Genomic DNA, 13,756 nt, shown 5'->3' with positions numbered 1-13,756 from the left:
CGGGAAGATCCCACATGCAGCGGAGTGGCTGGGCCCGTGAGCCACGGCCACTGAGCCTGCGTGTCCGGAGCCTGTGCTCCGCAACGGGAGAGGCCACAACAGTGGGAGGCCTGTGTACCGAAAAAAAATAAAAATAAAAATAAAATACTTAGGAATACGTTTAACAAAAGAAATGAAAAACTTATACTCTGAAAACTACAAAACATTGTTGAAAGAAATCAAAGAAGATCTAATAAATGGAAAGATGTCCATGTTCATAGATCAGAAGACTTAGTATTAAGATGGCAGTACTCCCCAAACTGACTGCAGATTCAATGCAATCCCTAGCAAAATTCCAGCAAACTTTTTAAAAAGAAATTGACAAAACGATTCTAACATTTACATAGGAATTCAAGGGACCCAGAAGAGCCAACACAGTTTTGAAAAAGAACAAAATTGGAAACGTGTACTTCCCAATTTCACTTTAGCTGGTGTTTCTAAGACTATTTTGGCATTTTTACTAGTTATGAATATATTATCAAATATTATATGTAAATATTTGTTTTCTGACTATATTTGTCACTCTTCTGTAGGAATTTATTATTGTACATAAATAGAAAAACACTTTTCCCTCTAGTTGTGAGCATACAGTATATTTTTATGTAATTTTAAAAACTGGATGCTAGAGGGCAGTATTACATTACTCAAAGTCTCCTCAGGCAGCTTTTCTTTTCCCCATAAAAGTATACAGTATTTAGAGCAGTGAGTCAATAGTAGGAATATTCGATGCCTGTAAGTTTATTACGCTATAGGGAGAAACTGTGGGGTCTCTAAGTATTTCATATCTCTTGCCAGAATACTCTGTAGAAATTGTGGAGGAGGAAAAATAATTTTCTCTTTACCCTTCTGAGTTCTTGGCTGAGATCCCCTGTGACCAAAGACAGATACAAGAGAAAAACAAACAGAAGTTTATCAACAAGTATACTTCATGTATACATGGGAGATACTCAGGGAAAATGAGTGAACTCCCTGAGAGGGCCCAAGCCACCACCTTAAATACCACCTTCAGCTAAAGACAAAAGAAAGATTTTGGTGTTGTGGGGAGACCGGTTATGGGAAGTTACCAGGAAAAGCATAGTAAACAAGGGTAATGAAACCGGGCAGGACCCTGCTGGGCCCTCCTGGGTACAAGCCCCTCCATGTCTCCCACTTCCTGTTTGCAGAAAAAGCTTTCGTCTCCTAGGCCTTCCCCAAGTTCCAAAGAGCAGACTCAAACAGTTAATGATTAGAGAAGTAGACAATGTAGAAACAAAGAAAGCAGGCAAGCAAGAAAAGTAATAATAGCTTGAACAATGGAGTCACACCTAGTTCCTCCCGAAGGGATAGAGATAACAATCTGACATATCTTTGAGTTGTTCTGCAGAAACTAGGACCCGCCCCCCCAACCAGGTGAAGGATGTTGACTACATGCTGACCACCAGCACACAGACCCCAGACTGACTGGAACCAGGAGATCGATGATTAAGATTCCCAGAACATCACCCTGTTATTTCACCACCAACCAATCAGAACAATGTCCACGAGCTGATCGCACACCCTGTGACCCTCATCCCAAACGTTGCCTTCAAAACCCTTGACTGAAAGCCATCAGGGAGTTCCAGTCTTTTGAGCATCAGTTGTCCTTTCTCCTTGCTTGCACCCTGTACCACAACCCGGTGTCAGTAGATTGGCTTTGCTGCACATGGAGCAAGGAGACATGATTTTGGTTTGGTAACAGTAAGATTCACTATACAGATTTAAGTCAGTGCCTTCTCCACTGAATATGATTCTGATTTAGAGTCACCCTTCCCTTCTTAGTACAGAGAGGGAGACACTTTACAAATGGAGATTTCCTTTATAAATGTATATTTTCCTCACAAAAGGGTAACTTCTACTGCTTTCAGAGCTCCTCCAGTGTCTGCGAAAAATTAGCTTAAAATAATCCTTATGCTAAAGAGGCATATTTTGGGGTGGCTTATTCTGCCACTCACCAAAACACAGACTCTCAGGACTGAAAAAGACTCTAAACGTCGTTTATACCAAGCACACTACTGATGCTTGATGTCACTCTCCTACTTCCTTCCCTTTTCTACTAATAGTGAAACCACTTGACACCAAAGGCTTAGGAAATTGCTCTACTGGGGAAAGAAGTAGAAACTGTGGATTAGGTGATTTAGGTTTTTACTTCCAGTTCTACTATTAACTATTTCTAAGATTTGGGGCAAGCCACCTAAATTCATTGTATCTCTGTTCCCTTATTTTTAAAACAAGGGACTTGTGTAGATGACTTCTAAGGAACCTTTTACCATCTTTCTAAAAATCTCTGACTAATGTAGTTGGAGACCACTTTTTGAAAGAGGTTCATTACGGGAGGTTTTGGAGCCCCAAGAAAAAGAAGAAACTATGGGAAATATAAGTTAACAAACTAAGTTTTTCAAATGATCAAGGAAAATGTAATTTAGACATTTTTATAGAATACACAGTGAAAAAAGTGAGGCTGGACACATTTTTACAAACAATGATCAAGGTTCTAATGCGTCACTACAGTGTATGGCATAAAGAAGTTTCATAATTCTGGATTAGTAATGTATGAATAAATAATGATAAGGAAAGAGATAATATAGGATTTAGAAAATAAAATATATGAAATTTAAAAAGTAGTTGTCCTTGAAGCAAGGAATCAGCTTTAATTACAGGGAAACCCTGAAGCAAACCACTTGTCTCTGTGGTAAATCTTGACATATTATCCAGGAATCTAAGTAAAGAACTTGCTTGTAAAGTAATCAAGCTGATCCTTGAATCAAACAAATCCTCTGATATCACTAAAATTTGAGTCGATTAAATCAAAGTGGCAGATTTCCTGTTGGGTTTTCCTGCCTTTCAATGTAAACATAAGGACTCTAGTGCTAATTGCTTTATTGCCCTTCTAAAACCTAAACTTAGATGCCTGTGATTACTGTGAAACACGTCTAGATAATGATAGAAACTGAAATGCATGTCCATTGTAGGAGATTAATAAAACTGTGTGAGTTGAAATTACTGAAAATCATTGCAGACATAATTTAAATTAAAATAATTTAATACATTTAAAAATTATTTTCTGTTTCCATAATGTCTGTGATCTACAGTATTTTAAATAGCAGCTTAGGTTTTTGGTCTCTTCTGCAGAAATAAAATCAGAGTGCTTCTAACAGTTTCAAGACTTAATTTATAATGTGGAGTTTTGCTTACAGTCTGATTGTAATGTTAAGAAATTTTATAAAAACTTACAGTGGAGAAGATAAACCTATTAATTCAGGGAATCTGATGAGTAACTACAGTTGACACTGCCAATTTGGGGGTCAGGTTGCTTTGAGGATAACATAACACTAGAATTGCACAAACATATGATATACATACATTCTTTTTATAGAATATGTATCATTATTGTCTTATCTAGTCAGATGTGAGCAATCACATGAATACGTAAGAGGAAACATATAAGGTGTCATGAAAGAAGAAAGAACATTTATTTATCAGGCAAAAAAAAAGCATTTGTCTTCTCTGGAAAAAAGAGAAATTAACAAATAAATATAAGGTGAGGGCTTCCCTGGTGGTGCAGTGGTTGAGAGTCCGCCTGCCGATGCAGGGGACACGGGTTCGTGCCCTGGTCCGGGAAGATCCCACATGCCGCGGAGCGGCTGGGCCTGTGAGCCATGGCCGCTGAGCCTGCGCGTCCTGAGCCTGTGCTCCGCAACGGGAGAGGCCACAACAGTGAGAGGCCCGCGTACCGCAAAAACAAAAACAAAAAAAACCATATATATATATATATATATATATATATATATATATATATATATGCGGTGAATATATTAGCCCACTTTATTTTCATTCAATGATGGTAGCAAAAATACACAATGGTAGGTGCTGACAGGAAAGCGGGAAGAGTAGAGATGATCTGGGTAGTTGAAAAACTTCAGCTTTTTTTCTCTTTAAGAACCTTTATCGGTAAAAGCCATTGTATGTGAACTCTTATATTATTATCAGATCACCCAATTTTATGACTGACATTTATATGTAAGGAAAAGTTGAGGTCCACAGAAGTTACGTTATTCAGTGTTTTGGAGAGATGGTAGGAGACTAGGGATTGGTGCTCATTTCACTTTATCTTGAGATTTTTGTTTAATCTTAGCACTGTTATTAAAAACTATGTCACAATGGACAAATACCATTTCAGTTTCTCACTTTCCTCTTCTCTGAAAGGAGGGATCAAAATAATAATTCATGAATTATTCTGTGTTAAAAAATATGTGGGAAATGCTTGGGTGGGGGAGCAAAACGTGCCACCCCAAAATGTCTCTTTGGCATGAGGATTATTTCAAGCTGATAACAATCAAGGACCAAAAGACTCAAGAAGAAATTTTGACCTTCCCCCTTACTGCCTAAAAGAAGTATAGATCAAGTTATCGCCAGAGGTTGTCTGCAAAAATATGGGCTAGGTGTGGTGGTGGAAACTCAGCAGGGCCTAGAGATGAGAGTACCTTTATGGCGCAAACTGCGCTGCATGGCCCAACAAATATTTGTTTACCAAACATTTGCTTTTTCATCTTTCATGTGAATTGCCTTCCTCCCTTTTGAAGTCCCAAACCTCTACCCCCAACATCCTCTTTAGCTGCTGAAAATGTTATTTAAGGCGAGGGTTTCAGCCATTTTGGTGAGTTACTCAGTTCTCCTGGGTCTCTTCCATGTATACATGTTATTAAACTTTTGTTTGATTTTCGCCTCTTAATCTGCCTCCTATCAATTTAATTCTTAGACCAGCCGGAAGAACCTAAAAGGGTAGAGGAAAACGTCTAACTCCCTGGCACTTAGATAAAAAAATTTAAGTTTCTTAGCAATAGTATTTCTCAGAGCCTTTGAGAAATTAATATTCATTATAGTGGTATGTTGCATTTCCCAAACATTTGGACATATAAACATATTTTGTTTTATGCTTTATCCCTTGATGTCTTCTAGAACACCATACCATATAACTGTAGTTAGTGAGATCAAGGGATTGTGGGGCAGATCAAGGAAAAAGATACGACCACAAGGTGGCAGTAGCACACAACGAGCTTTAATTGGGCAGCACTTTGATAGGTTTGCATGGAAGGGGAGTCCCTCACAACAGAACTTCCCCTTACTCAGAAAGGGAGTAAGGTAAGGGAATTCCCAGAAGACTGAGCTGAGGAGGGGGTTATGTAGCTGTTGCTCAGCAGCAAGATAGTTGGTAAATTCAGTATTCTGAGCCATTATGTGGATGTGGAAAGATTTAGTGGGATTAAGTTTTCCTAGTATCTATAATCATACCAGGTAGGCATTTCTCTTGAATTCACCAACTGATAATACATCTTTGGTTTCCAGTGATCTCAGTAATTATATAATTTATCTCAAAAGCCTTCTGCTTTAAAAATCAGACTAATGACTGCAACATATTTTCCAGACTTCAAAATTCATATTTGTTAGTCATTTCTATATTGATACAGGCACCTTTAAGCATTTTATTATTGGCCTTGTTGTACTCAAATTTTAAGTTTTTGGTTGTACCTTCTAAAGATTTCATTACCTATAGGGTCTTTGATGATTGTTTTAAGCAGTTTGCCTAAGGATAAGTTTTTCTGGTTGACTGTGTGTATAGTTTGTCTTCACTTCTATTAAAAGTAGAGGGAAAATGCCAATTAACTATTTCCAAATTGTAACCAGAAAGATAATCAAGATAAAATTAGCAAAGGCTGAGTTTATAACATGTTATGTAGCCAAGTTATCCTGAGACAAATATAACAGAACATTAAAACATTAACTATTTCAGCTAAGGTTCCAGGACTAGAGGTACCAGCTACTCTCTCATTCCAAAATGAGATACCAGACTTGTACATGATTTGCAAATGCTTGGCTGAAAACTCATTTTGGAATCCGTGGTGCCTCATCCATTCAAAGATATAAAAGTGTTAAAGTGGGAAGCGACGGAAAACTGGAAATTGAAGAAAGGATTTTTTTGAAGACAGTTATGATTTGAGTTGTCGAAAGAGGGTTGCAGGTGCTTGCTCTTGCCTTCAAGCCTAGTGAGAGGGGGCTCTAAGGAGATCAGCTGGAGAATCTGATTTGTCCCTTGGAGCTTGGGAGACACATTACACTAATATCAGACCTGAGAAAACTAAAAAGCAAAAGGCTATGGTAAGAGTCCATGTGGCTAAAGAGAGGACTGAAGTTGGGAAATAACCTGCACTCTTACTGTCTAAAGTATTGTGTTTCCTGTGGACAGATGTGGGCTGGCATGGGTTGCCTTGTAGTTTGCTCATGAAAGCAACTTGGATGGTCTAGGAAACCTCAACAGAAAGAGACTGAAGGTGTACTGCCAGCTGCCTGGGTGCAGAGGAAGAAAATGCTAGCTACTAGCCAGAAGAGACACATTTGCTTGAATCGAGAGAACTGTAGATGTAGAAGATATATGCAGTGATGAGAGGAGTGGCGGAAAGTGGACCCTGAAGAAGATCAGAAGTGCCCCACTTTTGAGAGAGCACGGATCAGGACGAGCTCCCCACAGGCCCTCAGTGCTGCCGCTAGATCACAGCCATAGTAGTCAAGTTAGACTTTCCTTTCCCGTCCCTTCCCTTCTGCTCACTGCAGTCCCACCCTGTACTGACACTGGTGGGGTCAGAAACCATGGTGGGCAAGCTGGGAAAGGAAGAAGAGAAGCGCAAGGTGGTAAAACAGAGTAACCACGTCCCCTTACCCACAGCAGCGCTTCCACCTACAGCAAACTTGAGCTGACTGGAGGAGCAAAAAGCTTTAATTTGAACTTGTTTGGAGTATTACGTGGGTCTAAGATGTTTTCATTGCTGAAATGAGAGGGTTTCAGTGATATGAAACGACAAGACTTTTAACTATCTGAGAATGATAAGAAAAGTCAGTGGCACATGTCGGAGATTTTCATTTGGCTTTGGGAAATATTAGGCCCTTTAGATTAAACCTGTAATTAATATAGTGTGAGGAAGATGGAGTCACTTTGTGAGTACCACTCTCTTGTTCAATGTATTGATTAAACGTACATATAGCTCAGTGAGTAGATTTACATACTTTTAGTTGGTATTCTGAAAAGACCTATTATCCAAAACTGCTGTTATTACATTTCACATACTGTGGTCTCCTCCACCTTACAATAATAGCCTACTTGTTAGAATATAATTTTCTGCCTTGTTTGATGACCAGAGAGCCTCTGCCTGCCTTCTCATAACCCCCAGAATAGTGTTCACATGTACCAATTCCCCGTACTCAGTCACATGAATTTTTCTGGTTCTAAATTATTTTCTTAAAATTATGATTACTAATTTTTAATAGGTAAAGTCATTCACATGATACAAAATTCAAAAGGACAAACGGGTATATGGTGAAAGCTTTTTCCTAGTCTTGTTTCTCCACAACCTTCCCTAGAGGTACCCACTGGTAACAGTTTCTAACGTCACTTTTGGCTTTAGTGTTGAGAGATGTCTGCCTAAAATAAGATTTAGTCTTCATTATAGATGTCACTGATAACCAAATACAACCCATTACAGGCTTAGTTTAGATTGGCAGTCCAAACACAAGAAAAACCAGAGGATGTCAAAAGTACTTCTAGGGCTTCCCTAGTGGTGCAGTGGTTGACAGTCCGCCTGCCAATGCAGGGGACGCGTGTTTGTGCCCCGGTCCGGGAAGATCCCACATGCCACAGAGTGGCTGGGCCCGTGAGCCATGGCCGCTGAGCCTGCGCATCCGGAGCCTGTGCTCCACAACGGGAGAGGCCACAGCAGTGAGAGGCCTGTACCGCAAAACAAAAACAAAAACAAACAAACAAAAAGGACTTCTAGGATAGTAACTATTAGACTGTAATTAGGAAAAAGAGCTGGAAGGGCTGGGCATAAGTACTGACTCACACATAAGATCCTGGTTATATTGTGGTATGGGACCCACTGTAGGGGTGATGTGAAAGGGGTATTATGGCTCTTATACAAGCCAAAAGGGCTGTGACTACTTTAGTGAAGTACCACATTAGCCAAATGATTCTGAATCTCAATGGCTACAGCTTGATGAGATTACAGTTAACAGGTCATTTATGGGGCTTCCCTGGTGGCGCAGTGGTTAAGAATCCGCCTGCCAATGCAGGGGACACAGGTTTGAGCCCTGGTCCAGGAAGATCCCACATGCCGCGGAGCAACTATGCCCATGCACCACAAATACTGAGCCTGTGCTCTAGAGCCCACGAGCCACAACTACTGAGCCTGCATGCTACAACAAATGAAGCCCGCGCGCCTAGAGCCCGTGCTCCACAACAAGAGAAGCCAACACAATGAGAAGCCCACACACCGCAATCAAGAGTAGCCCCCGCTCACCACAACTAAAGAAAGCCCGTGCACATCAACAAAGACCCAACACAGACAAAAATAAATAAATAAGTAAATAAAATCAGGAAAAAAAAAAGCAGGTCATTTAGCATATTTGAAAGATGTAATATTATAAACTTGACTTCATAAAGCATAATGTTTAATATCATGACCACTACCACTGCCACCATCCTCCTCTTTAAGGCAGTTAACATTTACTGAGCATTTGCCATCACCACCATCACCATCATCATCATGACTTAACATTTACTGAGCCCTCACTATGTGCTAGGCACCATATGAAGTGTTGTCAGTTAATCATCATGACCAAGTTTATGAGGTAGATAGTGTCATTATACCCACTTAATGTGAGGAAACTGAATAATGGAATGGGTTAAGTAATTTACTCAAGGTCACACAGTTATTAAAAGGTGAAACCAAGATTTGAACCCAAGCAGCCTCATACTAACCTGTTACCAGGGGGCATCCATGGAAGAGTAATATACATATCTGAGGACAGCAAGTAAGGACAGCTTCTACAGCCTCATCAGTCAGATTCACACAATATCCCATATGAATCTCCTATTTAAAAATAAATAAGTATAATCAAAAGAAAAAATAGGACAATAATAACAGTGTGAAAAAGCTTGGGAAATACTGTACTCTGATAACAAAAAACCCAAATATCAACTTGCAAGAAAAACTCTATAGAAAGGACCAGTGAAATTCTGTAGTAATTTGGAAGGTATAGTACCTTTAAGAGTTAAATGCCCAACCACTTTATAAGGCAATTTGGCAGTATCTATTAAAACTGACAGTAAGTATGCCCCAGAACCCAGCAATTCCAACTGCAGATGTCCACTATATAGAGAGAAACTCTTGTACATGTGCGTAAGGAAACAACTTATAAATATGCCAATTGCAATATTATCTGTAATAGTAAAGAAGTGGAGACTGGGTAAATAAATGGTGGTTCATTAATATATTGTAATAAGATAAAACAGTTACAATGAAAAATATCTATTTGTATTAATAGACATAAATCTTAAACATAATGTTAGTTCAGACACTTTAGAAAACACTATGGTAGCATCTTATAAAGCTAAACATGTACTCAACTATATGACCCAGCAATTTCATTCTAGGTATTTACCCCCTCAAAATGAAACCATATGTCTACACAAAGACTTGTATGCAAATGTCCATAGCAGTATTTATAATAGTCCAAAATTGGAACAACCTGGATGTCCATCAAATGGTGAATGTATGAACAAACTGTGTCATATTCCAGACTATGGAATACTACTCAGAAAAGAAAAGGAATGAAATATTAACACGTGCAACAACATGGGTGAATCTCAAAAACATTATGCCAAGTGAAAGAAGTAAAAGAAAAAAGTAAAAAACCAAAAGACAATTTACTGCATGATTCCATTCATATAAAAGTATAGAAAAGGCAAAACTATACTGACAAAATCAGTGGTTGCTTGGGAGAGGGCCACAGCAGGGCACTGACTGCAAAGGGATGGGAGATAACTTCTTAGGGTGATGGAAATATTCTATACTTAACTGTGGTCGTGGTTACAAGGCTGTATAACAATTACCAAAATTCATCACACTGTACACTTAAAATAGGTGAGTTTTATTGTATGTAAATTAAACCTCAATAAAGCTTGAAAAAATTTTAAAACATAATTTTGAATAAAAAAGCAAATTGTAAAACAACACACACACTATGAAACTATTATGTACTATTTAAAAACATATAAAACAATACAATATCTTATTTATGGATATATATACACATACACACACATACGCATAGAGAGAGAGATGAAGCATCCAACTATGGAAGGAAAGATGCACAGAAGAGTGGTTACCTCTGAAGGAAGAACGGGGGAATAAATAAGGGGAGGGAGCTTTAGATGTAACATATAATAATTTTTTAAAAAAGAACTGGAACAAATGCAGAAAATGTTAAAATTCAAGGGGTTGGTCCACAGGTCTGTTATATTACTTTCTATACTTTTTCATATATTTGAAACATTATCTATCTTTTGTTTAATGTTCTAATTCAGAACCCTTTTGCATTGCTGGTGAGAATGTAAAAGGATACAGTTGCTATGGAAACAGTATGGCAGTTTCTCAAACAATTATACATAGAATTAGCATATGATCTAGCTATTTCACTTCTAGGGATATACCCAAAAGAACTGAAAGCAGGGACCCAAACAGATATCTGTACACCTATGTTCATAGCAGCAGTATTCACAATGGCCAAAAGGTGGAAACATATCAATGGATGAATGGGTTAAAAAAAAAATGTGATTATAATGGGCAAATTCATAAAGACAGAAGATAGAACAGAGGTTGCCAGAGGCTGGGGGAGAAGATAATGGGGAGTTATTGTTTAAAGGGTAGAGTTTCAATTTGGGATGATGAAAAAGTTCTGGAGATAGTTAATGGTGATGGCTGCACAATGATGTGAATGTACTTAATTCTACTGAACTGTACATTAAAAATGGCTAAAATAGCAATTTTTATGTATATTTGCCCACATTAAAAAAACTTAACAATGCTGGAAATAAGATTCATGTGGTAATTGATATGTATACTTATGGTAATATCAGCTTTTCAGGAGAAAAGAAATACTATGTTGGTGTACATATTATAATTAATCATATCTTAGAAATAAAGGAAACTTGAATATATTGAAAACTCATAAAAATTGAGGCAGAAAGCATTGTATATTATACATTGGCAAAGGCATCCTATGATATGAATTGGCAAAGGCTACAGACAATGAAATACAACTGAGAACAAGAGATGGAAGGAACAGTGTTCAAGTCAGGTTTCATTTAAAATATATTAAGGCATTAAAAAAAAGAAAATATTCAACTCTGGCAAATTGGGGTCCTAGCAAAAACTGTGAATTCACAACATAACCTTTATGGGAAACAATTCAGCAATCTGAATTTGGGACCATTAAAAAAAGGATTCATACCTATTGATCCACTTGTTTCATTATGGAGAGTTCATTATAGCAATGGAAGAAAAAAGTGATATGTCCCAACATATGAATATTTCCAGTAGCTAAAAGCTGTAAATAATCTGAATTACCAACATTAGAAAAATGATTAAAGGAAAGTGATACATAACATGGACAGATTTTGTTCTCTGATATGCCAGTGCCTAGAACACAGCAGATACTCAATAAATATTTGTTTAATAAATGAATAATTTTATACAGCAAATTAAACTTTTAATCATGAAGACTACAGAAAACTATAAAATGACTGTAATATGAAGTTAAGAATATGATAACATTTATTAGGTGCTACCATATGTCTGGAACTGCAGTCAAACCTGGGGATAAAATGACAACAAAGTGATGAACAAAATGGTCCATGCTCGCTGAGAACTCAGATCAACAGAGATTTCAGAGGCAATCCTGACATTCAACAAACGCTGTAGCATACGTTTGTACTAAATGTCAATCTTTAGGAGAGGTCTTTAGACTTTTAATCAAATTTATTTTCAAATTATAAACTATTTAGCAACATTGGTAATTTAATTTTCCAGAATTGAACAAATTAAAAGCAACAGATTAAAACAAGGTATCTAATAAATAGCAGGCATACATGTTACCCAAAAGAGAAGAATCAGTTAAAAAGATGAAGACATCTGTATTTCAGTTTCAGTCAGAAATTGTGGTCAGAAAGATGCTATGAGCCAAAGGTTAAAATATATTCCTTTAAGGAAGGAATTAAGTTCTAACAAATTTCAGAAAGATTTCCATTAAAATGTTTTGGCACTTAACAGAAATAAGCTTTGGAAAACTGAAAAAGTGAAAAATTCAATGACACTACAATGACCAACACATTGGTTACTGGATTTTTTCCTAAGTCTGCTTAGGTTGGTGCTCCTAATTTTATAAAGCTGAAGTAAATATGTAGGTATATTTCCTACTACCGCATAACAACTAATTTCCTGGTGGTTTTATTAGGAAGTGATAAACTAGGTTAACTGTTTGAGAACTTTGTTAAAAATGATGGTGACTAACACACCACTATAAAGCAACTATACTCCAATAAAGATGTTAAAAAAAAAATGATGGTGATTATAGGATAATGTAAAAATTGAATAACCTGATGAATATAAGGCAGTAGCATGGAGGCTAGAATGTAGTAAGTGCTCAACAAATGTTAGTATTTAAACAGTAAAAATTATGGCAGTTATTGTCCCTACAGTTAGAATGCAATTTGGAATTTGGAACTTCATATTTTAAAGAAAGGAATTTCTTAATTAAAAGATTTGTAAAAATATATATGCTATTTTATACACACACATACACATACATACATAAATACAAGCAGAATGCAAATATATAAATATCACCAAAAAAACTATTTGAGCATTAAATCAAGCAGAAATATTTTGGCAAAAACATGGCACCACCATTCTATTATAATAGTGATTACTAACTTTTATAGTTCATTTATAGCCAGCTTACTTCCAAAAAGGATTTGCTGTGATTTATTGTTGAAAAGCACAGCTATATTAATTATGAGTAAAAACAAAATAAAACATTGTAAACTGAAAAAGGAAAAAAACAAAATCTTGGGACAAAAGTCTTCTTCATATTTAGAAATAGGTTACAGGTATCACATCAGTCATTGGATACAAAGGCTGAACACTAATTTCAGATCTTTTTAAACAGCTGCACAATGTGGCTTCTGGAGAGGAAAAACCTTTTCTCTATCCTCTTATGTTTGTCTTTGGAAGCCTTCGAATTAAACTGACAGTAAGATTAGCAAGAGAAAAGATGAAGTTTATTCACAAGATCGCAAAGAAAGTGGCTCAAAGAAATGGCTAGAATTTAGAGTTTATATACCATCTTAATAGGGGAAGGGGAGGAGGAGAAAGGACACTCAGAAAAACAAGTGACTTTTTAGGGAAGACAAAATGACCTTTAGGAGAATAGATGGGACTTAACGATAATCTTATGACAATGTTTATTTAATGCAATTTGTCATCTGACTTCCCCATGTATGGGAAGCCTACCTTAAAGGGGGTTTGAGGCAGTTGAATTCTTTTGGAATGGTCTGCTTTTAGGCAGATGGGGGAAGGTGGGGTTTAAGACAAAGTCTCTTTTTTTTTTTTAACCCTTGTTGTTTCTCAGACATCTTCAGATCAAAATAATTTTTATGCCACAGTGGTATAGTCTGTATCCCTTCATGGATTCAGAAAAAGATGATGGCAAGAGAAAAAATATGATGTCAAGAAAAAAACACTGGCAAGAGAATAAGTAGTCCTGGTAAAAATATCAGCCAGACATGAAAATTCTAAAGAATGTCATTTTA

At 37.0% G+C, this 13,756-nt stretch overlaps 1 protein-coding gene across 7 annotated transcripts in view; it reads right to left on the bottom strand.

Annotated features, from left to right (window-relative positions):
* Window positions 1-13,756, bottom strand: part of AMN1 (antagonist of mitotic exit network 1 homolog) — a 65,392-nt gene that overhangs the window by 5,659 nt on the left and 45,977 nt on the right. For 6 of the 7 annotated variants that reach the window (XM_033866946.2, XM_033866943.2, XM_033866939.2 and 3 more), the window contains one exon: window positions 8,864-8,975. The exons of the other annotated variant lie outside the window; for it this stretch is intronic. In XM_033866946.2, coding sequence (XP_033722837.1) covers window positions 8,864-8,975 — 112 coding nt within the window. The remainder of the gene's footprint in view (window positions 1-8,863; window positions 8,976-13,756) is intronic. 7 annotated transcript variants of the gene reach the window in all.

Source organism: Tursiops truncatus, chromosome 11 (assembly GCF_011762595.2).
Source record: "Tursiops truncatus isolate mTurTru1 chromosome 11, mTurTru1.mat.Y, whole genome shotgun sequence".
In the NCBI taxonomy this organism is placed as follows: domain Eukaryota; kingdom Metazoa; phylum Chordata; class Mammalia; order Artiodactyla; family Delphinidae; genus Tursiops; species Tursiops truncatus.
Note: the sequence above shows the minus strand (reverse complement) of the source record. Positions and strands in the feature narration are given on the sequence as shown.